The sequence below is a fragment of the Mytilus edulis genome, chromosome 5, assembly GCF_963676685.1.
Source record: "Mytilus edulis chromosome 5, xbMytEdul2.2, whole genome shotgun sequence".
NCBI classification, from domain to species: Eukaryota; Metazoa; Mollusca; class Bivalvia; order Mytilida; family Mytilidae; genus Mytilus; species Mytilus edulis.
In genome coordinates, this window is record NC_092348.1 from 91,959,309 (window position 1) to 91,986,797 (window position 27,489).

A 27,489-nucleotide genomic window follows, 5' to 3' on the forward strand; every position below is an offset into this window, starting at 1 on the left:
TCTAAATTAAAGTTTCAAGGTGGCATTTAGAGTTTTTTCAGACATACATACAATGATTTTTTTATTATTGGATTAAAATCATTGAAAAAAAAGCTGAAAAAAGAGATGACTTATCTTTCTTTTAAAGGATAAAAAGTGCATATCCAACTCAAACAGTTTCTGAATAAAACCATATGTAAAATTGGATTTCCTACTTGATAAAATACTAAAAATTGAAAGTTATTGCATGTATATATTTATTGCTGATCAACAGTTCAGGAATATTGGGCAAAAGTCTTTCCATAATTGAAATGGACATGTTAAATACAATTTGTCAGCCATGTTATTGAATGGTTTTCAGGGCCTCAGTATATAGACCATAATCATCAATGACTTCTAAAATTTAAGCTTGCTTCAGAGCATAATAAACTTTAGTTGCTACAAATATTGAGACAAATAAACATGATTTATTGCTATAAAACTAGATAATTTGAATGTGATGTCAATATTTCTGACACATATTTCTGTATTTTTATGCCCCACCTACGATAGTAAAGGGGCATTATGTTTTCTGGTCTGTGGCTCAGTTCGTCCGTCTGTTTGTCCGTTTGTTCGTTCGTCTGTCCAGTTTCAGGTTAAAGTTTTTGGTTGAGGTAGTTTTTATAAGCCCGTCAAAATTTAAATAAGATTTAAACTTTTTGAGTTACAGCACTTTGTAACTAAAACAGGGGTGTTTTTTTTTTCACATGTCACACTGTATCTCAAAAACAATTCTTGATTATTGCTTAAAACTTTACACACTTCTTAGTTATATTAATCTTAATATCTGTATACTTTTTGGTGATGATTCAAAATTTCATTTTTGAGTTATTGAGTATTTTGTAAAAAAGGGGGAGGGTTTTTTACATGTCGCGCCGTATCTCAAAAACAATTTATGATTATTTCTTAAAAATTTACACACTTCTTTGTTATATTAATCTAAAGATCTGTATACTTTTTGGTGATGATTCAAAATTTCATTTTTGAGTTATTGAGTGTTTTGTAAAAAAGGGGGAGGGGGTTTTTACATGTCGTGCCGTATCTCAAAAACGATTTATGATTATTGCTTAAAACTTTACACACTTCTTTTTTATATTAATCTAAAGATCTGTATACTTTTTGGTGATGACTCAAAATTTTATTTTTGAGTTATTGAGTATTTTGTAAAAAAGGGGAGTTTTTTTTTTACATGTCGCGCCGTATCTCAAAAACAATTTATGATTATTGCTTGAAACTGTACACACTTCTTTGTTATATTAATCTAAAGATCTGTATACTTTTTGGTGATGACTCAAAATTTTATTTTAGTGATATTTGTAAAAAAAAAAACAGGGTGGGGGGGGGGGGGGGGGGGTTTCACATGTCCCGCCGTGCCTCAAAAGCAATAAATGGTAATTGCCCAAAACTTTCTCAGAAACTATTTATGATTATTGCATAAAACTTCCACACAAGACGTTGGGCGTATCATGCACTCATGGCGCAGCTGTTTATTGATGAAGTTGAAGTCCAATCAACCTGAAACTTAGTATATATGTTCCTTATGATATGATCTTTCTGATTTTAATGTCAAATTAGAGTTCTGACCCCAATTTTACTGTCCACTGAACATAGAAAATGATAGTGCGAGTTGGGCATCTGTGTACTGGGGACACATTCTTGTTTGTCTTTAAATTCCTCTGTATCTTTGGTAATTTGAAAAGTTAATGGCCTTTATGAAATAATTAATGGGCATTGGTCATTCCATAGGTTGTTGGTCTTAACATAAATTCTGTTGGTGTTTGTTTTTTAAAATTTAATTATCTTCTGTGGGTGGTCGTGTTAACATAAAATGTGACTACCATAGTATTTTCTGAAACAGTCCATAACTTAGTTAGTCTCATGTTTTTTTATGGCTTAAATATCAATATTCTTTTACTTTAATAAAGTAAATGAGATTTATTTTTGTATAATGCAATGAAGAAATTCAAATGACTAATATTTTTTCTGTCTATGAAGAAATAACATAAAAAATGCACACTTTTTGAGGTTATTTCTATTAGACATAAAAATATTAAAATCGTTCCTTAATATTTATTTCAAAATAACGTTTTTTAAGGATGAAGGGTTGAAAAAACATTAATTGGGAAACAGACACATGACAAAATTATATCTATGAGCTGATAGACAATACCTTTCAGCCAATTAGAGGACTTGTTACATCCAAAATAAGATATTCCAGTATATATGTTAACTAAAACCTTACTTTATTACAGTGATTATGGTGCAGAATCTTTGATAGGTAAATATGGTGAGATGATCTTTAGACCAGCAGACACAAAACAGGTAAGAATTTATTTTATTTTGTGAGGTTGTTTTATTGCTTCAAAAAAATGCTTTGTATTTAAGTTGAAAGGGTCTCCAACTGACCCTTTCTCCCTCTAAAAAATAGTTGGTGATCGTTTGACATAAAGCTTTCATACTTGGTATGATTATTTGTCTTCATATTCTCATATGTTATAACCTCAGTTTGATTTTACAGGAGTGATTAAACTTTTACTCTTTTTTTTATGCCCCACCTACGATAGTAGAGGGGCATTAAGTTTTCTGGTCTGTGCGTCCGTCTGTCCCGATTCAGGTTAAAGTTTTTGGTCAAGGTAGTTTTTGAAGAAGTTGAAGTCCAATCAACTTCAAACTTAGTACACATGTTCCCTATGATATGATCTTTCTAATTTTAATGCAAAATTAGAGTTTTTATCCCAATGTCACAGTCCACTGAACATAGAAAATGAAAGTGCGAGTGGGGCATTCGTGTACTGAGGACACATTCTTGTTTTTAAATTATTGTACAATGACCCCTTTTGAAACAAGAAATTTCCATAAAACCAAGGTCCATATGTTCCGAATTGCTGTCTCCATTTGTGTCTTTGTAGTGATGTTATATGCATGTTTTTGCATTTCAATTTTAATTTTACGCCACATATTCTCAATAATATTAAGGTCTGGATTTTGTGCTGGCCATGCCATACCATGAAGTTAATTTTGTTCTAAGTTTTCTTTCACAATTTTGTCTCTGTGAACTGGGGCATTGTTATCTTGGTATATGTAATTGTCATTGGGGAATTGACAAGCAATAACAGGCCAAACAAAATTGCCAACAATGATATATAAATGCTTTAAAGTATATTGTGATTGTAACAATTTTCCTTGACAGTTCCTTGCTTTTTGGGGCCATTCTCAAAACTATTCGAAATGTAAACAAAGCAGACGATTCCAAACTTCCGGTGACGTATCAGGTCAATGATTGACCTCACAACTTTCATATTGTGCAAAAAGAGAGATAACTCCAACTTATTTACACAGAAAACGGCTTTTAAAGTTGTCACTTCCAACCCACATTTGACATGACGTCGTAAAATCATCTTCACTTTTGGCACGGTAGTGTACATCTGACCTGATTGAACAAATACTGGATATCAATCAATAAGTCATTATGAAGTTGTTTCATGTTTGGCTGGTTTCACAACTATTTATTTAAGCAATGAATGATTAGTTTGTTCAAAATCATATCTTCACTGATGAAATTAAATTATTTTAAGTGAAATGAAAATGGAACAATGTTTTTGTTTCCAAAACTAACTGTGTTCACTTGCACCTGGATGTGAAAGTTAATGCATAGAGAAGATTTAAAATAAAACTTGTATGAGTTGTATATGTTTCTGAATCTCTTTCTTATTTATATGAATAAATATGAAAAGGCAACAAGCTTTTGGGTGTTTGGAAGAACTATGTACAGTACTTCATAGACCTATTATATATGTATTCTGTTTCTGTTCCTTAATCTCTGTCTAGTCAACATCCTGTATAAGGAAATTAGTTAACTTCCATTAGAATGTTATTGCTATAATAAGGAGTATTGCATACACCAAAGTCCCTAGACATTCCTCATCTATTACTAGGTATCACTGCTAGGAAACTGAACCCATATAAATGAATTGATGGAATGAAAATCATCCTACTTTACTGCCCTGGACACCAAATCAAGATATGAATGATTCACTTTCAGGTGTTCCAATATCCTTATCCTTGACATCTTTCATGGTTTTCCTGATAAATCCATTATTTTTTCGATTTTCAGTTATTGTTCAATGAACCAAAGTGAGGCCACAATTAAAAATATTTTGGTTTGCCCAAACCCTACCCAAAGGTTGAGACAGTGGGTAGATATTTTCTTTTTTTTTTCTAAAAGAGAAATTGAAGTATCGGGTGTTTATTAGTCTTCATGCATATCTGATTAAAAAAAAAACTTTTTCAAATCAGGACAATAAAAGAATTTGAGTAGGCAGTTTTCTTCTGGTAGGTAGCATTTGGGCAAACAAACCTATTCTTTTTTATGGCCAGATGTATTCAAAATTTTACCAAAATCTGTTACATAGCTCATTTACTGTAACTTGACTTTAAATGTATTAAACCTTACACATCTTATTTGATACATTGTATTTTTTTATTTGGCTATATGCAATAAAAGTATAAGAAGATGTGATATGATCATTGCTAATAAAACAACTTTCCACTCATATCACATAACAAGTTATAAAAGGACCCAACATTACAAATGTAAAACAATATTAACAAGAAAACTAATGACCTGATTTTATATGTAATTAACAAACAAAAAATGAATAATGAATGTAATATACACCAACAAAAGACAACCACTGAAATACATGTGCCATACTTTGGGACAGGTATATATAGAATGTGGCAGGGTAAAATGTGTTTGCGGGTGCCAAATTCTCCCCTAATAATGGCCAGTTAAGTAACAACACAGCATAAGAACACACCCTTTCCTTTAAAGAAGAAAAAAAGACAATGCATAATTCTAACTAGCTTCTGCATTATTTGGCTCTGATCCAAATAAATGTTTGAAATAGATTTACCAATCTTGTTTTTGTCTCCAATTAATATCAATATATCTGGTATTATTATTGTAACCACAATTGAAAACAATTTAGCAGTCTAATTACAAATTATATTAATTCTAGAGATAAGTGTGTAAAGAATTAGTTAATTGGAAAATAAGAACCAATTATAGTAAACCACTGTTGTAATATTACCCAGTTTTAATATGACCATTAAACAGGATTTCCAATAGAATTTGTGACTCAGATAGTTATGAAAAACAACTTAGAGTAAGCTTAATTAACATGCTTCCTTCATGTAATAGATTGGGCAGATAAAACATGGAAAAACATTTGTCTTCATGAACAGACAAATGTTTTATTGGAAAAACATTGTAATTATCTTACAATTTGTAGTCTAATAGTTCTAAAAGGAAGAAATTATTTTTATTCACTTTTAAAAAGCTTTCTGATTGTCAAATTAAGATTAAAATCATACCCTATGCTATTGTAATTGGTGAAAGTTAGAAGTCTTATATGCTATTCAGACATTACTTCTTACTTCTGGTACAACTGTATTGATCAAATAATTGGGTACATCCTAAAGGGAAATGAAAACAAGTGTCCTGGAAGTTTTACAACAGCTACTTTATTGGCTAAATGTAGGGCTTGAAAATGGCCGGCCAGTAATCAGCTTACACAAAGGCACTACAGGTTAAATCAGTTTTCCACACTTTCTCTCTTAGTGCTTGAAGATATTGATTTGATATTTGGTATATAGTTTTACAATGGCAAGTTACAGATCAAGTTTAAATTTCTTGGTTTGCAGAGTTTATATTATGGCCCTCACACTCCAAAATTTATGATTGAAACACAAATCCATTTTGAGAACACCTTTTTGTATAATGATTTGAACACAAATTAATATTCAGGTATGATATGCATTCCAAATTGTTCCCTAATGTCAAAGTTGTGGTCAAAAACTTAGCTTTTGTTAACCCTTTCCTCCATAATGACGCCTTTGACACTACCCCTTTACTCCATAATGACGCCTTTTGACACCTGTGTAGTGCCTCAGTTAAAACATTCTCCTACAAAAAATCTGTATCAGACTTAATAAAAATTTGCATTTAATTTAAAAAGGATATTCATCATGAATCATGAGAATATACGACTGGAATTTCATTGATGAAATATTTGTTTTCCCAATACATTAAAACTTTTAATCTGACGATTTTTTTTTATATTGAAAAAATCCTATTTTGAGAACACCTTTTTGTATAATGATTTGAACACAAATTAATATTCAGGTATGATATGCATTCCAAATTGTTCCCTAATGTCAAAGTTGTGGTCAAAAACTTAGCTTTTGTTAACCCTTTCCTCCATAATGACGCCTTTGACACTACCCCTTTACTCCATAATGACGCCTTTTGACACCTGTGTAGTGCCTCAGTTAAAACATTCTCCTACAAAAAATCTGTATCAGACTTAATAAAAATTTGCATTTAATTTAAAAAGGATATTCATCATGAATCATGAGAATATACGACTGGAATTTCATTGATGAAATATTTGTTTTCCCAATACATTAAAACTTTTAATCTGACGATTTTTTTTTATATTGAAAAAATCCTATGTGAATCAAGTATCTAAAAAAAAAAAAATCAGTGGAGGAAAGAGTTAAAGAAAAATATTTCTTGAGAAACATCTGTTTTGCTAGGATTAAAATTTTCATCAATGTGTGAATAAGATAAGCTATTCCAAAACGATTCTTTGTGTCAAAAATTATTAGTTGTCCACCATCTATGAAACTGTCCACCTAAAAACAGTGCTGGGGTTTTAAAAATCCTTTATTACAACCCATGAACATGATTTGCTTTGTATGCATCAGTCCCTGTGCTTCACTCTTAAATGTGAAAAATGGACACTAACTTACATTTCAGTTTTACTTTTCTGGTTTGATCAGGTATTGTCTGAATAAAAATAGAATTCATGATAATTCCCAAGCCTATTTTTTATCAACCTTGACTTTAACTCCATAATATCTTATGATTAATGGGTACTACAGAATAACATTTTCCTGTTTTTGTAAAGAGAATTAATTAAAAACAACAATTTTTGTGATAAAAAAACAACACTCTTTGTTTTAATACAAACCCAGTTTCTGTAGACTAGACATAACATAAATAAGGTACAAGGTCACGTAAAATATCATATGAAACTACTAAATTTAAATAAAATGATTTTGTCAAATCGTAAATACTGAAAATTCAGAAATTATTGTGAGGTTTTTTAATGCGAATACTGTGACAACTTGAGTATTGCAATAATTACAATTGGCATTCTGATATCAAATACATATTCTGTAAGAAGCTTTTCCTTAAATCGCAACAATTAAAATCACACTTTTTTTTGTTAATTTTTCAAAAATTGCAATAATAAATGCATGCCATAATTTCTGACTTTACAGTAGGTGTTAACTGTTCAGATATATATCAGTGGAAATCTCCCTATAATAAAAGATATGGAAATTTCTTTCAAATACTAGCCTTTCTTACAGGGTGGTCAAATTGCCTGTTTTGGAAAAGAAGTATTCCCCTTATTCTTCTCAGTGTTATTTCAATATCAGTAGTTTGGGTTTTTTTACAAAATATAGAATTGTCTTAGTTATTTATTCAATTTTTCAATGGCTGAATCATCAAATCTTGTTTTCCAAATTTTTAAATAAAAATATATATGTACTTGCAAAAAGATGAATATACAAAATGTAATATCTTAATTTGTTGATTGCGGAATATCCACCAGAGATGGAACATTGTCCCAGCCCCTGGGGTTTGAACAACATTGGTAATAATTCAAAAATAAAGAGGAGGTACAATAAGAGCCTACATTTAAGTGGCCCCTGATACATGTATTACCAAAAAAAATCAGATTATACAAGACTTCCAAAATAATGCTAATGTTATGGACAAATTAAGTGATCAATATAGTATGGAATAGGACAGTTTTGTGTAAAAAGATCACTTATGGTCTCACTAAGATGTTTTAAACATGTCAAAATCAGCATGTTTTACATATTTTTTTCCAAATAGTCTAAGCTTAGGTCGGACACAGAAGATATTCTACAAACATGAACACCTTTTTAAAAACAAAAAAATGTAGCAAAATATTTTTCTGGGTATAGCCTTTGCACAATTTTGTTAATGACAAAATCTCAAAATGAGGTAATTTCTGCAGTTTTTGTAGATTTGAACTAGATTTAAAAGTTTGAAGTATAAATGCATACATATTTAATATATACACTAGGCAAACTTCACAACTATCAGGATCATCATAAGGATTCTATTGATTAGATTACAATATTATTTGATTTTCGATTCCAGGGGACCAAAAAAGTGGCATTAATTTTTTTTGAGGCTACAAATTTCGTGGATAAAGGAAAACTTGCATTCTCGTGGATACCTATTTTCTTGGTTATGCCGAGCCTATAGAGTATCTGTAATTCAATGAACATTTAAATTCACAAAATCACAAAAATGTGATATCCAACAAATAATGATGAATCCATGTAGTAAGCATACCTTCTTTATTTATTGTTTTGGATGATATCAGAGGGTTCTTGCAGGTTGAAATACCCTACAAGAACCCTTTGATATCATCCAAAACAAGGTGATTACATAATTTAGATAGGTAATAAAATGGCCTTTATCGACATACATGCTCCTTAGAGCCTCTAGTTTATCTACTTTTCTTTCCACCTATTGTTAGTTGTAGAAGGATTCATGCTTTGCCAGATCTCATTTTTATTATTCTCCAAATCATATGATGAATGAAAACATATCTGACGTGAAGTGACGAGTAAATAATCTAATAATATATCCTATGTGATATCTGTTTACTGTCTGAATAGATTGGATATGATTGGTTTATTGGTCACAGGCCCTCAGGGGTGACAATAACTAATAAAAAATGACAGAATTTACAGTTCAAACATCATCCAGATATAGTGCTTTCATCACATTAATTCATCTTCACAAGCTTTTAATAGATTTATTATTGCTGTGCCTATAGGAGAAAAATGGCTAAAACATACCATGGGATCTATGGTTATTGATGAACTTGTAGAAATTCATTAGTAAACTTGTTGCTATGAATATACTTTTTGAAATTTTGTTTTGTGAATGTTCTGTAAAAAATGTAAGGTTTTGAAACTACGTTTGGAATGATAAATTATTGTTATGGGATTACACATTGCATAATCAAGCTCAATGCACATTGATATAAAAAAATCTATTTATAAATATAAATGTGGGTGTTTCAATGTCATTAAATTCTAGCTGAACAAGAAAAACTGCTTGTCATTGATAACTGTTGTCATTGTTAGTTTATTTTTACTAATTTTTTTAATGACAGGAATAATATTAAAGTTGATATTGAAAAGTATACATGCTTCAAAAGTTTTTGGTTTTCAAGCAATCAGAGTGTGTTTTTTTTTTTACAAAAAAAAATTCACACATCCTCTTGTACAACTATGAAAGCATAGAAATCTGTCTTACATTGCATATTTTGTTAATGAAGTATCTCTGGTAAAAGGTTATCAGAATTGTTTTTACAAGTACATATATATAGATTTTTGTTGAAATATAAGAAGAAAGAAATTTGTCAAAAGCCTTCTAAGGAAATTGGATTGGGACCAAAAACAAAACTGATAAATTTAAAGACATATATTGGTTTTTACATGGTCTACAAAAAAGACATGTGTCCAGCTCTAACATCTTTAAAAGTTGTGACTTTATTAAAAGGAGACTAATATAAATTGAGAATTTTTTTTGCTATGATTTAATTTTTTGGGGAATTTAGACTTAAGATGTGTTGTGATTCAGAACTCAGTGTCCATGTGTTGCGATTCAGAATTCAGTGTCCATGTGTTGCAATTTAAAATTCATTGTCCATGTGTTGTGATTCAGAATTCAGTGTCCATTTGTTGCGATTCAGAATTCAGTGTCCATGTGTTGCAATTTAGAATTCATTGTCCATGTGTTGCGATTCAGAATTCATTGTCCATGTGTTGCGATTCAGAATTCATTGTCCATGTGTTGCGATTCAGAATTCATTGTCCATGTGATGCGATTCAGAATTCATTGTCCATGTGTTGGGATTCAGAATTCTATGTCCATGTGTTGCGATTCAGAATTCATTGTCCATGTGTTGCGATTCAGAATTCATTGTCCATGTGTTGCGATTCAGAATTCATTGTCCATGTGTTGCGATTCAGAATTCATTGTCCATGTGTTGCGATTTAGAATTCATTGTCCATGTGTTGCGATTCAGAATTCATTGTCCATGTGTTGGAATTCAGAATTCATTGTCCATGTGTTGCGATTCAGAATTCATTGTCCATGTGATGTGATTCAGAATTCATTGTCCATGTGTTGCGATTCAGAATTCATTGTCCATGTGTTGCGATTTAGAATTAATTGTCCATTGTGCATTTGAATGGGATAATATGAATAATGCATTGTGTTCTTTGTGTTCATATTGTAGTTTAAGATTTCAACCCTGTCCCTTTTTTAATCTTGAACAGTGGATTAACAAAAGGTACACAAAAGAAAATACAACAAAATGCAGTTCATGACAATATAAAAAACAGTATAATGGATTAGGAAGATAAGATAATAATAATTTTGGTGCATAGAAGCTATGGATTGGGAGATTCCCTAGGACAAATTTCTATCAAAACTTTTTTTGGAATTGTACCCCGCAACCATATGTATTTCAAGAACCCGAAAAAAGTAACTGAATGTTGAATTTGTTTTGATAAAAACTTATTATCAGTTTCCTCTCTGGAGGTCAATGTTTTGAGAAAAGAAGTTTTCTGTAGAGTAAAACCGAGGTAAGAGTAGTATGACCATTTTATAATATAGTTTTGCATTCCTTTGAACTTCATGACACATAAAGTTATGTTTTATATTTTCAGGCTCACAAGATGTTGATGTTTTTCTTTGACAAGTTGATTCCTGGAGGACAATGTGAAATATTATCAAAACATCATTCCACATAATAAGACGGGGCTAGAAAACTATTTGGTTATATGCTGAAAAAGGATTTACAGATGTTTATCTTGTGGTTATAAAAAAAAATTGGAGGGGGTGGGGCTAGCATTTTCATTTTTAAAAAGAGTGAATTTTTTTTACACAGGTTGCACAATTGCATACATTTATTGAAACACTAAACACTTCAACTCATTTCACTAGACTCAATTCATATCATATTTATTGATCAGTGTTTTAGCAGATTTTGATTTAGATTTGAATTTTATTACAATTTATTTAGTGATTTCAATAGTTTATTGTACATAAGCAAAGTGTAGATTGTGTTTCATCTTACTTACTTCGCTGTATAAGGTTCTTTTATACATATCCAAACGACCAGAAGACATGCATTACTGTTTTTCACTAATTGTTTTAGCATAAACCAGGCTGTTTTTGTTGTTTGAATTGTTTCATATTTTGTCATGCCTGGACAGTATAAACTTAATAAACTGTATAAGTTTTGATCATTGTGGAAAGCTGTAGAGTGATATATAGCTGCCTACATCCACATTGTTTTGTGTCTGGTAAATAGCTGTCTTCAATCATACCACAACCTCTTTATTCTAATATACATGCATGGTGATTCACATATATTCAACTAAAAGTATGTATAACATACAGTTCATAGTTCATCAAAGGCTTTTTCTCATCTCAATTAGAACAATTTATATGAATGGGAGTATAAAAAAATATTGGTGAATGGAAACATCCTGGTCGATAGATTGACCCATGATAAACCATCATTTTCAAATACTGTGGACTCATTTATTTTCATGGATATCAATCTTCGTGGACTCTGGGGGAAAATTGTTTTTTATTGATATTTGATTTTGTGGTTTTCTTAAAGTTTGCATACAAGCAGGGATGGGCACGATTACTGACAAATGTAATCGATTATTAATCGATTACATGAAGAATTTTTGTGCAATTGATTAATAATCGATTACTCAAATTTTAGTATGTAATCGATTACAATCGATTACTTTATCAAAAGTAATTACATTACTTTTCGATTACTGTCAATTACATGCTTCAACATTTCAACAAAAAAATAACATGAGTAAAACACAATTATATTGCTCAACATTTGTATAGTGGAAATTAAGAAATTTACCAAATGTATCATTTAAAGCATTGCTTCTAAATTTAATTATAAGTAAATAGCTGTTTTTTTAGATCAAATCTCTTAATGAAGATTAGAAATATTTAAAAAATCTTGAAATTTTGACTTTCAACATAAATGAAAGATGTCATCCCATTACAACAATCACTTATTCGTAACTAATTGTTTTTCAAAAATTTTGCTTTCTTACTGAGTTACTTTGGCTAAATTGTTTTTACTCTTTAAATAAAAAACATTTTTTTTTTGCATAGTTAATTATAATGATTAAGGAAATACAAAAAAAAGTAGAATAATTAATTAGTTCAGCTAATTTTTAAGATAAAAAATTATTTTTATAATGACATGCATGATTTTAACATTTTGTTTGGATAACCACCCTAATTACAGATTATTTAACTGCCACTGGAGTACAATTTATAACCTGGGGCTAAATATTGTAAATTTCCTTCTTTATTAGGTATAACATTTATAAGATAATTGAAATAAAAACAAAGTACGTTTGTTATTGATTAGAAGACTTTGATCATCTCATTAGTAAAGGCAAGAATGTTGTTAAGATTAGTTAACTTCTCCAATAAAATTATATACAAAATATATTTATAGTGTCAAAAGGATACATGTATCTATTTCTTAAAAGAATTACAATGCATTGCTATTGGTTCATTGTTAAAAGAATTTTGTGTTCAGATTGAATATGATGTTTTCAGGAAATTTAATACAAATAAGCTGACTACTTTTAAAAATGTAGTACAGAACTTAACGAAAGACATACACATTTCTTATTTAAGATCTATTTTCTTATTTCAAATCTATTTTCTTATTTCAATATCAAAACTCTTGAATTATTGACAAGCACATAGTACATCCATTTGTTTCCAAAGCTAGATATAAATTAAATTAAGTAGGGGATCTGGTTGCTCATAATGCAGCTTGAGACAATAGATAGAAATAAGGCAGTTGCTTAACTCTCAAGTATTGTTGATGCATAATATTGTATCTGTACTACAAAGGGATAACATATATATTTTTCTCTGAAATAGGTTATTTTTCATCAAGCTATTTTACTAAAGTAATCGAAATTTAATCGAAATGTAATCGAAAAGTAATCGATGATTACATCCAAATTTTTGCTGTAATCGATTAAATTACGATTACATGTAATCGAAAATGTCTTCGATTACAGATTACTGTCGATTACTTGAAAAAATGTAATCAATTACAATCGATTACGATTACAGATTACGATTACCCCATCCCTGCATACAAGCCTATAGAAAGTCAATACTTTGTTGAACATTTGTGAATTTGTGGTTTATTTCCAACCAAGATATCCATGAAAATTGGTATCCAACGAATAATAATAAATCCACAGTAGTATTTTTGAAAATTCTGATTTATTTAGTAAAAAGTAAAACAACAAAAATACTGAATGCCAAGAAATTTGAAAACTAGACGTCCCTAATATTGATTCTTTTTGAAAATATTATAGAATTAAAGTTTTTTTGTTTTGTCTTTTGCTATTAAATCAGGCGTTTTTATCATACATTCGTCATAATATGTTCAAAAGTTATGTTTGTTATTGAATTCCTGTCATGAACCTTATGTACAATTATAATATTGATTACCAGAAGTAGCAGTAATAAAGTCACATTTCTGTTAATACAAAGGCCACAGTATTGCAGATAAAATTCTATTAAAATTTTACCAAATATTTTTGTGGTATTGCTAGAAATTGGTAAATAATTAAAGCAAAGAAAATTGATGGTTCCTGAATTTAAAGAAGCAAACTTAAAACAAGGTTATGAAGATATATATAGAACTGATTACAACCATAAGAAAATAAAGGATATTTGTTGCTAACTGCTTTGCTTTAAGTTCATGTGACAAGTGTTGAAGAAATGCATTATTCTGATTATAAGCTAAGAAACAGTGAACACTCCTTTAGAGTTTTCGCTAGTACAGTGTAAATAATCCTTGAAGTAATTTCACATAAAATACCACTTTTGAATTCTATTGTATCTTTACTGACTGCATTGTACATCGTATTACTTTATTTTTTTTATGTTAAAATATAATTTACATTTGCATATTTAATGAAAACCTATTTCAGTATGCTTAAGTATTATCAAACACTGTTCATCTCAAAGAAACCTGTTGTTTATTCTGTGATATAATTTATTTATATATAATTATTTATTTTTCTGGAATAAATTATTTGAAAGTTATTTTTATACAACATTTTTATGTATTACCTAGTGTTAATGAATGACTTAAAATGATATTAGCTATATGCATGCTTTATTTGTGGGAACTTTTTAAGAGATTGATCAAACATGGAGACGTTTTTTACAATTTGAAGTTATCTAGAAATTGTTGTGGTCTTAAAACTTTGTTAGATGATGATGTAATCATTAAAGAGAAAAAAAAAATTAATTATTATGTCCCAGCTAAGAAAGGGAGAGGGAGTCAGTCTCATGTTTTAGTGCATTGGTTTGTCCCTTAAAAGAAATGTATAGTAAATAATATTAGGAAAGATTATCACATAAATCTCCTTCATAGAAAACCTCTAAAGGATAACAATTAAATGTACTCAGAATAGATTTTTTATCGTTATCTGCTACATATGATATATTGCATTTTCAATCCTTAAAAACTATATGATTTAATTGTATTCCAATCCATCCTTTGCTTACACAGACTCTTCATTAGACAATCTGCTGAGTGGTATTGTATTTATCATTTAAATTATATTCTGTAATAATACTATGGTGTTAGCAGAAATCTCAGGGTGCGACAACCTAAAGTGCATGAAATTGATTCCAAATGATGGTAGGTTGACAGGATGTTCTATGCTGGTAGAAAGCTTTCATAAGCTGATAACAATGTGTACTGTTATAAACACTGTTGTGTTTCATTTTAATGTTTCTCATGATTTAACTTACTTTCAAAGCAACATGTGTTCTGAATTATATTGTCTAACGTATAACAATTACCCAAGTTTCCATAGTAAAACTGCTGAAAGAAAGTAAAAAGATGGAAGTAAACTGAATTAAGTGGTATTGAACATTTTGTGAACTGAAATTTAAAAAAATAATGTTTGTTGTCAAAATTTTACTCAATGTCTGACATATTTTAAACTATATATCATAATTCTTAAATATTGAGATCTGAATTCAATTTATATTTGTTTTCATAATACATTGAATGGATTTTTGAATTAAATGTTCTTTTTATTTAATACAAAAAAAATCACTAAAATGGCTATATATTGACTGTAATTTTGTCATGTTGACAAGACATTAAACCCAGTATATATTAATGATTGTTATTTGTATGTTTTTGTTTTATTCCTATGCTATTTTTGTATTTATGATTTGCACTGTTCAGTATATAGTTAGTTGTTTTTAACAAGTTTTCACATAGTCTTAACTGAATGCAAACTTATATATTTCATTTTGAACTTTGCTTTTATTCTCTCCCCCTCTTTTGTTTTCCATCAATTATTAATACTTGCACAAGAATATTATTTGTTGACTAGAATGGCCCAGTGTGTTGGGCATGGAGGGGGGGGGGGGGGGGGGGGTAAGAGAACAATATGGCAAAAATTGATATGTTAATTGATAGTGATGTACCAGAATTCATAGATATTAAGGCATACTTTCTCAAATTTATACTATAGTCCTTTAGCACAGGACAGATACGACATGTCCAGAAAAATATACTCTGTCAATTTTTGTTAATTTTGTAATACATTCCTGAGAAAAAATTGAAGAATCATCAATTTGGATATGTATAGTAAATACTAAACCCCAATTTCTATGACTGATTATAAATAACATACTCTGGATTCATTATTGTTCAGGTGGTATTGGTTTTCATCCATATTTGTGAGGGCAGATGAACCAAGCATATAAATGTGTTAAACAAGATAGAAATTACCTATATAGGTATAAATGCAGAAAAAATGAAGTAATGCATCAATGAAAACTAGTTTTAAAACATTCCTCAAGTTTCTATGTAACCGTCCACTTTATCAATGATCTCTGTATTGAACAATTCCATCCATAACTTATTTACATTTTATATATTGAGTTGTGTGATAAAAGTTACATTTATTTATTAATATTAAACAGTTCTTGGAGATATTTTCTTTTATTTATACATGCATTATGAAACCACAAATCATTTATACTTACATTTTTGTAAGTTCTGATGTCATGATTCTGGTGAAACATATGATACTGGTTTGATAGCACATGTCACATTTGTCTAGAAATCTGAAAAAACAATGATGTATGTTCTTAACTACATTTACACCTATGATCTCTCTACTAAGTGAATTATGAATAATGCATGGAAAGAGTTTTGGGTATGTCTCAACAAAATGAGGATCACTTAACAATCAACACCTACTGAATTAGACTGTTTACAGGATTTGTTATAACATGAGCAACATGATGGGTGCCACATGTGGAGCAGGATCTGCTTGCCCTTCCGGAGCACCTGAGATCACCCCTAGTTTTTGGTGGGGTTCGTGTTGCTTATTCTTTAGTTTTCTATGTTGTGTTATGTGTACTACTGTTTGTCTGTTTGTCTTTTTCATTTCTAGCCATGGTGTTGTCAATTTATTTTCGATTAATGAGTTTGACTGTCCCTCTGGTATCTTTCGTACCTCTGCTATCTTTCGTCCCTCTTTGCTTATGCATATAAACAAAACATATAAAACATTCTTCATTGAGACTTTTTATTTTAACATTGATGGATCGTATGACAATTGGCTATATTGTAAAACACCAACAAACAAAAACCAAAATGGGTTCTGTATTATTTATTGAGTGGTATTGCAGATGATATATGAAAGAGTGGTGAATGTTTTGTTAGATTGATGCGCATATCAAAACGCATAGTGTTTCCTTTGTTGTTTTAAATTTTTTGAAGATTTTAAGTTATCGAAATTTCTTGCTGTGAAGGGCTTATAGTTTATTTTTTAATTTTGTATACTCGTCTAGATCACTACACTGTGTGGATCCTATGTTGGTCGTACAATTAAAATGTGTGCTGAGTTCTTCCATTACTGTGGGTATGATTTAGATTCTGCGAAAAAGAGTTCAATTTGCTATTGATGCTCCTTTGTTATGTGTGCTCACAAGTATCATTGCTATGTATGTGGTCCACAACAATCTTCTGATATGTGCATTCAATGGAATGTGTTGTTCTTAACTTAATGGAGTTTGTATTCAGTAAGCGCATGATATCTATGGCTTTTGCTTTTAATGATCAGGATGTAGCATAGAATCGCCTGCCTAAGTTGTTTGCCCAATCTTCTAGTTTGAAAGATATATAAGTTATTGAAACTGGTCTGTAATAGTCAGCTGTGTATTTACCTCAATTTTTGAATACATAGTAGATTTTTGCATCGACCATTTTTCAGGCAGTATTTCAGTGTCTATTGATGTCTGAGATATATCTGTTAGTCTTGGTGCTGCTTTTTTTGCATATTCTGGTGCAGATTTTGCTGTTAAGGATTCCTTTAGCATTTCTTGTACATTTATTCTATATCGTGTATCTGTCTGATCTTGTTGCTGTTATGGTAATCACTTCTTTTGTGTTATTTACGATGATTTGTGCAATTGAATAAGTTGAACAGTGGTACTTATTTCCATGGTTTTAGTTTGGATCCCTTGTCAATTCAGTTATTTGAGACTGGTATTGATTCATAGTTTCTATCGGTACAGTTTGAAAAGTCAATTCTATATAGTAATGGACTCACCAAGTTGTGTCTGTATCTGTTGGGCGCCCTGCTCGAACTCCATGTGCAATAAGAATAACTATTCCCGCCACTTGCGGGTCTGTCTAAAAACCAAAGTCCGGAACTTCCTAATATACGGAACTTAACAAACTCCCCTTCTTTCTTTTGAAGGAACTAACTGTTCAATAATGTTGTCAATAAAAATAGATGTTCAATTCCTTTGAACTCATTAATACAATGCACATAGTCTATGTACACTATTTACAAATCTGGCTTTAGAAAGTTACTCATCCAAACACCTGTTCCCTAAGACACCATCTTGAAGTGCCCTGAGCAGGTTATGGCATGAAGCTCCTTTTTTAGTCAAGCAATCAGCAAGTTGATGTTTTGTCGGATACTTGTTTTGTTGATTTAATAGCATCCCACAATGAATGGCAGTCCGTTAGGCAAGTTATTGGCAATTGAGTTGGATCAGCTTTACCATACATAAGCTCTGTATACAGCGAAGCTATAAAAATACCACTGTCAATATCATCAGCCATAGCCAGAGTTTCTGCTGCTAGAGTGCTTCTTGTCACTCTTCTTATTCTTTTTGATTGCCAAGTTATAGGCAAGAAAAGTCCATTTTCACCAACAAGCACAATGAAATGTCCTCCTTGTGTGCCTCCATCAAATGAATTACCAAGGGAAGAATCACTGAATACTACAAGTCTAATTGCATTATCATTTCCAAGTTTTTTGAATTTCAAAGTGACAGTTTCAGATTTAAGGTTCTTGATTATTTTGTTTGCTTCATTTAACGTTTGTATGTTTGCCTTTTTAAGAGATGAAGCAAGGTTTGATGCATCAATTATCACATCTGGTCGACTTTGTCTTGCAATCCAAAGTATTTGTCCAATTTTAGATTGTAAAACGACTTTTTTCAATAGGAATAAACTTGAGACTATTTTGATAAGTGTTTTGTCTTAAATGCAAGTCATTTTCATGTTTTGATAATTCTATTCCAACATATGGGAATGACCCATTTTCCTCTAATTCTTCTTTTTCAACACAAAATGTTGATCTTATGCTATTTATAACTTTCTCTTCAAATTCTTTTGATCCCCCCCCCCCCCCATAAAAAGTCATCAACATGACAAGTAAGTACTCCTTCTACGCTGCCTTTATTGTTTTTCCAGAAAAACACAGCTGGGTCAACCTTGGATACACTGACTTTACATTGTTCAAGAACTTCTTTTACTCTATTATACCAACTAAGAGAGGCATCTGACAGACCATAGTCACATTTGCGAAGTTTCCAGATAATATCTTTGCACTGAGATTTCATTGGTGGTTTGACATAAATCTTTCTTTCTATTTCAGCTCCTTGTAAAAAAGCAGTTTTAATGTCCATTGTTCGTGTTTTCCAACTTCTTTGAGCTAGAATAGCTAGAACTAATCTTAGGGAATCTGATCCACAAGTGGGTGAATCTTTCGGTATATCATCTCTGTTAAATTCTTCAAATCCTCTCGCAACTAATCTTGCCTTATGTATTGTTCCTTCTGAGGTGTCCTTCAAACTACATATCCATCTCGTAGAAATACACTTTTGACTGGTATCTGTGCATTCTTCATAAACACTGTTGTTTTTCCATGAATTTAGTTCTTTTAGTTTAGCTTCCCTGAATGATACATCTTCAAAAATCATAACACTATCGTCATCAGAACTAGGAAGTTCTACTTCTCTAGCAACATTTTCTAATTCCTTAAACTTACTCATGTCAACTGAAATTTCTGCTCCTTTTAGTGTGATAGGTTCCAAGTATTGCAGGTTAAACCAGTTTTTATTACTTCCTGTTGCCTTTCCAGCGCGTCCAGTAACCTTTGCAACACACTGTTCACCACTTTCAGCATTTTTATATTTCACGGTTTGTCCTGTTTTCATATCTGCAAGTTTGGGTCGTTCTGTTCCTGCTATTGCATTTTCTACTTGTTCTTCATTGTTTGCATTTTCGTCTTGTCCTTCATTATTTGCATTTTCATCTTGTCCTTCATTATTACCATTTTCAATCGTTTCAACATTACTATCACTGTCATTTTCATTATCAGTGTCACTGTCACAATAATTTACAAATTTGTTTTCATGAACTGGCATTGACTTCTTAGCTTCTTTTTCTTGTTCAAAATTACCAGTATTTTTGTTTTCTTCTGTTTCAGGTATTGTTGATACCTTTGTTAATCTGCACTGATGCACTCTTACAAGCATACCACCATGTCTTACAAAAACAACAGCTCCATCCTGTCCAATCACAACGCCAGGCCCTTTCAACTCTTTGTTATCTGGTCTTTTATAGTAAACTTTATCACCTGTCTAGTAAATAATACCACTCGGACGAGTTTGTTTTCTTAATGCTCTGCGAATTCTTTCAGAACATTCACTTCTGGTAAAAGCTGTTCTAGCTGAGTGCAAGGTCTCAATATGTTTTCCAACAATTTCACTCATGGTGGTACCCTCAAGGGCAGGCAGCTTATCTGTTAAAACACTAGGTAGGTTTGGATTGCGTCCATAAACTAACTGGTATGGACTATACCCATGTTCATTATCTAAAGCATTCTTTGCCATGAGAGCCCAACTTAAAGCTATGTCCCAGTCACAATTATTATCTGCTTTCAATTTGAGTAAGGTGTCTGTAAGAGTTTGATTATGTCTTTCTAGAAGCCCATTACTCCAAGGACTATAAGCTGCAGTAGTTTTCACTTCAATGTTAAAGTTCTCCGCCATATCTCGTACTTCATCATTATTGAATTCACCACCATTATCACTGTAAAGACGTCTTGGTGAACCATGTATTGAAATCCAAGTTCCAAAAATTTCTTGACAAATTCTGATCCTTTTTTTGTTTTCATTATACTCCCTGCACTAAAGCGTGTAAATTCATCAATTATATAAAGATAGCATACATTGTGTTCTAGTTCATGCAGATCAACCGCTACTGTTTCATTAAACTCTGTTGCCAATGACAGTCCAACCACAGGTTTAGAACTTGGTCTTTTGTTGGTCATACAAATGTCACAATTTTCACAAACAGATCGTAAAATATCTATTGTATCAGCATTGGTCATTCCAGCCTTATTCAGAAGTTTGATTAAACGGTTAAATGTGGCATGTCCGAATTGTTTGTGTACTTTAACCAATGTCTTACGTTTCTCTGCAGTACTCATGTCATCTGTGATATTAAGTACATTCTCCTCTATGTTAACATTTACATTTTGTATTTCAGGTTTTGTTTTCACAATATTTACGCAATAATGTCCACTAGATGTGAACTCTAATTCCACTGGTTTGTTAAACATGATTGCCCTATCATTCTTTAAGTCCAGTACAGTACCAGCCTTCTTCAATGATGCCTTACTGAGTAACAAAGGGATATCAGCTTTTACAATTTCAGTTTCAATTTTGCAATTGGAACTTCCTGTCTGAGCAGGCCTAGGTATAGTGGCACGCATAAAAGTGTTAGCTCCTTTTCCATCACCAAACTTAAATGCTCTACTACTTGTCACTGTAGTAATGTCCCCAGTTCTCTCTGTTTAAACCAATTTTCCCAACACACAGTACCGAGTACATGCAGTGTATATGATCGCTGAACATGCTGATTCAAGTACAAATATTTCACTGACAGGTGGCTGCTCTTTTGTGAAAAGTGTTATGTTACAATTCTCTACAATTTCACTTTCAGACTCAACAAAATTAACAGAATTTACTTTGTCAGGACAGTCCTTACCCCAACGAAAAACACTCTGGCAGATAGCACATTTTGTTCTTTTTCCAAACTTGTTTAAAGGATTAGTGCCCTTTTCTTTTGATTTACCCCCTTTATTATGTTGTGTATAATATACTGGTTCTTGTTTAATTGTTATACTTGGAACATTACCAGTAATCTCTGAAGGTCCAGACATTCGTTCACCAAATATACGTTGCAATGCCGACTTCATAGAGGTATATTTTACATCACTAGATGCTGTTAAGGCTAGTTGTTTGTCTCTGGAAGACAAGCCAGTATTATCTAATAGTTTGAAAGCAAGGACAGCTTCTGGGAGTGTCATGTCATATTTTTTTAGATTTGCTATATCTTTTGTCGAATTCAATAATGTAGTCTGACATTGACAAATTTTCAGTTTTTACAAACGTATCAAAATTTTTGTAAGCTTCGTATGCTTTGTCCTTATCATCTCGTAAGAAGGCCTTGTCTAATTGTGTTATCAGTTTTGCCATGCCGTCTCCCTTGGCCAGATCGGCAGCCGGGACATCCATAGCCACTTCCCGTGCATTTCCCGTAAGTGTAAGTGAACCAGCAAGTGCTTATTTGTCAACTTTCAAATCAGTTACCATTGCCAGACGGAAATTTCATTCTTCCATGTTTCGTACGTCATTGACCTCGGGTCAAACGTAGGTGGATTCTTAAAACTTGTTGCCATTATGATCGCTACGCTCTGCTACCATTAAAAGTCAATTCTATATAGTAATGGACTCACCAAGTTGTGTCTGTATCTGTCGGGCGCCCTGCTCGAACTCCATGTGCAATAAGAATAACAATTCCCGCCACTTGCTGGTCTGACTAAAAACCAAAGTCCGGAACTTCCTAATATACGGAACTTAACACAGTTAAAGTATTTAGTTAAAATGGTTCACGTGTGTCTACTCACTGTCTTTCGTAAAGATAGTTATAAGTCATCTAAGCATTTCATTTTATAATTTGCTTGTAAAATGACCCTTGAGTATTTTGGGATCGTATAATGGTATGATGTCGTCTGCGTCGTCAGCGTCGTCTGTGTCGTCGTCCGAAGACACATTGGTTTCCGGATAATAACTTTAGTTTAAGTAAATGGATCTTCATGAAATTTTTTCAGAAGGTTCAATACCACAAAAGGAAGGTTGGGATTGATTTTGGGGATGATGGTCCCAACCGATTAGGAATTAGGGGCACAAAAGGGGCCCAAAAAAGCATTTTTCTATTTTCAGGATAATAACTTGTGTAGAAGTATTTCAATTGCTCTGAAATCATACCGCAATGTTTAAAACCACAAGTAGAAGGTTTGGATTGACTTTAGGGGTTATGGGGCCAAAGTTTAGAAATTAGGGGCCAAAAAAGGGCCAAAAAGAAGCATGTTTCTAGTTTCATGTGTTTAAGTGTATGGATCTCTCTGAAAATGTACTACAAGGTTCAATACTGCAATGGAAAGCATGGGATTGAGTTTAAGGGTTATTGCTCCAAGGGGGTTTCAAAAAGTTGGGGGAGGGGGGGGAGGGTCTTCCTTTTTTTTGAATTTTTAAAAGTTTCAAGAAGAAATCTTCAATTGCACATTATTGTGCAATAGATTTGTTAGATCTCTGACCACATTAATTTTGTAACAAAAACCTGTATTATGTCAAAAATTTGATCACAATCCAAATTCAGACAGAATCAAGCTTGAATATTGTGACCAAAGTTTTCCCCAACTGTTCAGGGTTCAACCACAGGAGTCGTATAAAGCTGCGCCCTGCGGAGCACCTGGTTTTTAAGGTAAAATTTTTTTCATTACTTCTCACAAGTTGTGACCAGTGATTGTGTCTAGGCTAGATTGTTCTTCTGACATGGTGTCTTTGTGTAAGAGGACAGACTTCCCCACTAAGTGTTCCCTTATCGTTCTTTTAATCAGCTGGGACATTTTTAGTGCTGTTATTTCCTGATTTTTATCATTTGAGCAAGAATTCTTTTCCACAGAAGAAGTCAGGTATGATGTAGTTTATTGATGCTTTAAATTATATTGTCTCGTCTTTTATGCTTCTGCATTTGACTGTTAGTACTCTATGGTTCCTTGTTTCATTAAAGTTAAATATGCTATAATTGGTGTTTCTACTAAAAATTGCTTGAAGTTAATGGTTGTGTTTTGAGTCTCGGACTGCTAATAATAGTCGACTAAATACATTTGATTTGATTTGATTTTAAACATATTTTATTCATTAAGATATGAAAAGGATTGAGCAACAGGAACAGCCTATAAAAGCTCTCTCCATATTACATGTACAAGGTATAATTCAATCACAACAACTGTATTTAAAATAATGCAATATAGTGGAACTTGCATGCTACTTGTGAGCACACACGAGCAAATATATATTAACAGTGTTACTTACTAAATGCAAAGTATATTTTAAGATAAAGGCAATTAATCATCAGTTATTTAAAGTACCTTGAAACATGCAAATATCCATTATAAGTCATTAGAAATATATTTATGGCTTGAAAGAGTCACACTAAGCATGCTTAGTGGAATAAATGAATTGGGGTGTAGAAAAAAATAAAAAAATGAAACTAGATGAAACAAAAATTAAGTAAGTTTCAAACAAAACGATGAGTGTCACTGATATATTTCTGAACAGATTTAAAAATAGCAATATTCATATCATATGAAAATAATCTGTTTCCAAAAAGTAGTAATTCAATATAATATTTATGTCAACATTATCAACAATGGAGTTGATGGAATCAAAAAGGATCTGTCTTACATCATTATACTTAGGGTAAATAAAAAAGAAATGTTGGTTATCCTCAACAGGATGGTTACAGTTTGTGCAAAAAGTGTTCTCTGATAAGAACTGATTAAACAAATGAGATTTAAGGTTGCTAGCATTATTTCTGAGTTGACAATGACTTATATTAAGTGTGTTTAAATATATCATCAGTCCTATAAAACTTATCCAGTCCACTTCTAAATATACCCACACTTGGTGATTTTTGTAAACTCAAAGGAAGACTATTCCAAAGTCTTATAGTGGAAGGAATGAAACTATTAAAATAAGAGCTAGTTCTAGCAAGAGGCGGGTGAAAAGTGTTATTTTCATTCCTCTAAGTATAAGGGGTTTGTCTGGGAAGATATGGCTGGACTAACTCATATAAGTATGCAGGTGTCATCCCATTTACTATTTTGTAGAATAGTATAAGCTTATGTTTATAACGTCTATTCTCCAGAGTTTCTAAACCTAATTCAATATAAAGTTTTTGTCTGGAGGAATTACGTCGTAATCCTGTAATAATTCTAGCAGCTTCTATCTGAATATTTTCAAGAAGCTCAGTCTCATGCTGGGAGCAATTGCCCCAAATCACATCACCATATTCTAATATAGGTCTAATAAAAGCATAATAAATACGTATAAGTGAACTCCTATCTAATAAGTGTTTGACTTGACGAAGCGACGAGAGCATGCTTTTTTATAAATAATATCAATATGCGTGTGCGTGATGACTGAAATGTTATCTCAAAATGACAGTGAATATTTATTTTCTCAACCTCTTCGCCATTTATCCCAAAAAATACAGGTGGATGCTCCCTTTCCCTTCTAGTAAATACAATATTTTTAGTTTTCTTAGAATTAAATTGAACAGCCCATGATTTTGCCCAATTTGAGATAACATCCAAGTCATCAGTCAAAGAAGCAGCCATAATCTTACAAACAATGCTAGTAACAGATATTGGACGATAGTTTAGAGCTGAATGTGGACTACCTTTCCCTTTAAAAATAGGATTAACATGTGCAATTTTCCATAACAGTGGAACCTGTTTAACTGATAGAGACATATTAAATAACTTAGTTAATGGTTTAGAAATAAAGCCAGCAACCTCTTTTAAAATTCTAGGACTGATACCATCAGGTCCAGCTGGTTTATTAACATTCAAAATTTTTAACTGGTCTAAAATTTCTTTCTCAGTGATGACAAATTTGTTTAAATGACACGGAGGAGGCTCATTATTATCAGGAATTTCTGGTTCTATATCAATATTAGCTATATCAGCAAAATGATTGTTCAAAATTTGATACAGACTTGGCAATGCGCCACCATTTACCAGGAGAAATATCTTTGTCAATAAGTTGTGATGTCAGTTTGCACTTATAATCATCTTTTGCCTTTCTTTCCAAACTGGTAATTTCATTACGAATTTCTCTAAATTTTTTCCAGAGATATGGATTATTTGAAGTTTTCGCTTTGTGGTGAATTCTATTACGATGTCTTATCTTGTTTCTTATCAAGTTGTTCATAAATGGTTTATCATTTGGTCTAACTGTAATAGTTTTAGTAGGTATATATCTATTGACAGTACTTTCGAATGTTTTGACAAAGTTCATATAAACATCATTTATATTATTTGAATTAAAAACAACATCGTCCCAGTCAGTATCATTCAACTGGTTTTTCAGACCTTCATAATCTGCACGCTTAAAATCTCGAATTTGTCTTTTAAACGAGTGTTGTTTAAAAGTTTTAAATGAAATTTCGACTGAAACAGGAGAATGAGAACTGCATATCGGTGTAAGTACAGTTACTGATTTAATTATGTTTTTGCGATTAGTCACACATAAATCAATACAAGTTCCAGTTTGGGTTGTAAAGTTGGTAGACTCCCAAACAACATTTTCCAAGTTTAATCGGTTAAGTAACTTTTTAAAAGAGTTACTAGAGTTTGACATCATATCACAATTGAAATCACCACAAAGGAAAATTGGCAAATTACAATCAAGTGCTTTATCTACTGACTCACTAAATAAGTCCCTTATATTAGAATTTGAGCTTGGAGGACGGTATAAAACACCAACTAAAAATTTTTCATTACTACAATTCCTCACTTCAACCCAAAATAATTCAAGATTGCTTACAGATATGTCATTCCGTATAATAAAATGTAAGCATTTTTTTTTTATATAAATGGTCACACCTCCACCATGTCTATTTCTATCTAACCTAATAGGTTTATGAAACCCATTTTATTTAATTTGGTCATCAGTAATTGACTTGTCAAGATGAGATTCTGATATACAAATAATGTCATACTCATGTAATCCATTGTTAATGAGATCTAACTTAGGAAGTAAACTACACACATTATTGTGTACTATTTTCAAATTCTTTTTGTTACTCTGATCTGGACCTGGATTTTGCTCAATTCCAGTAACCAGTAATAAAAACTGTATTATACTACTGAGGACAAAACAAAAATTTTATGATTATAGGGAGGTTTTGTGATTATGGACTTTCCCAATTGATCTTCCTCTAAGTTCAGTATTTTTGTGAATTTACTTTTTATGTTATGAATAATAGTATAGTTTACAAATTTACAGGTTAATGTTAAAAACATTGATCAGTCAAAACTATCAAAACTTATAATGAATATATAGTGAAACATAAGCACATGATGTATACTTTGGAGAGATCTTTGAAACCGAAAGCTGACGTATATATTAATTAACAGGACACTCAAACATACACGAGATAAAGTACAAAACAAAACATACATGTACAGAACATATATACAAAAGGGAAACATTAATAAATAACAGATGTTGATGATATCAGATATCACTTATCTTGTGATACTGTAATACTATCGAAAAAATGAGCAAGGTCTGTGTTCATGCAATAATCTGTGTTTTTGAATTACAAAGATGTATGGCAGTAATTATAATGTGAAATGTAGAAACCAAAACAAAAGCAAAATATATATATAAGCAAAAGTAGGATAACACTTGGCCTGAATTTCAGACAAAAATTGAATTAAGCGCAGTAAAATTGACTAGACTAATCTATAGAATATGCTTGACAGAAGTTTATAAGC

General features: G+C 31.5%; 2 protein-coding genes across 2 annotated transcripts in view; one reads left to right on the forward strand and one right to left on the reverse strand.

The window, feature by feature from the left end:
* Positions 1–13,373, forward strand: part of LOC139524818 (dynein axonemal assembly factor 8-like) — a 40,169-nt gene extending 26,796 nt beyond the window's left edge. The window contains exons 26-27 of the mRNA XM_071319922.1: positions 2,271–2,340; positions 10,876–13,373. Of these exons, the coding sequence (XP_071176023.1) occupies positions 2,271–2,340; positions 10,876–10,959 (154 nt within the window). The 3' untranslated portion in view covers positions 10,960–13,373. The remainder of the gene's footprint in view (positions 1–2,270; positions 2,341–10,875) is intronic.
* Positions 13,374–25,044: 11,671 nt separating this feature from the next.
* LOC139525317 (uncharacterized) lies at positions 25,045–26,347 on the reverse strand. The gene is made up of 2 exons (XM_071320520.1): positions 25,726–26,347; positions 25,045–25,664 (listed from the first exon to the last, which is right to left on the reverse strand). Exons 1-2 carry the CDS (start codon positions 26,345–26,347, stop codon positions 25,045–25,047), a joined length of 1,242 nt encoding a protein of 413 aa, XP_071176621.1.
* Between the last annotated feature and the right edge of the window lie 1,142 nt (positions 26,348–27,489).

What these genes read in the sequence shown, in the direction of transcription:
- LOC139525317 (XM_071320520.1), bottom strand. Translation starts at nt 26,347, where the DNA reads ATGTCAAACTCTAGTAACTCTTTTAAAAAGTTACTTAACCGATTAAAC. An exon ending in TGACAAAGATATTTCTCCTG is followed by an intron (nt 25,665 to 25,725) that starts GTAAATGGTGGC and finishes TTGCTGATATAG; the next exon opens with CTAATATTGATATAGAACCA.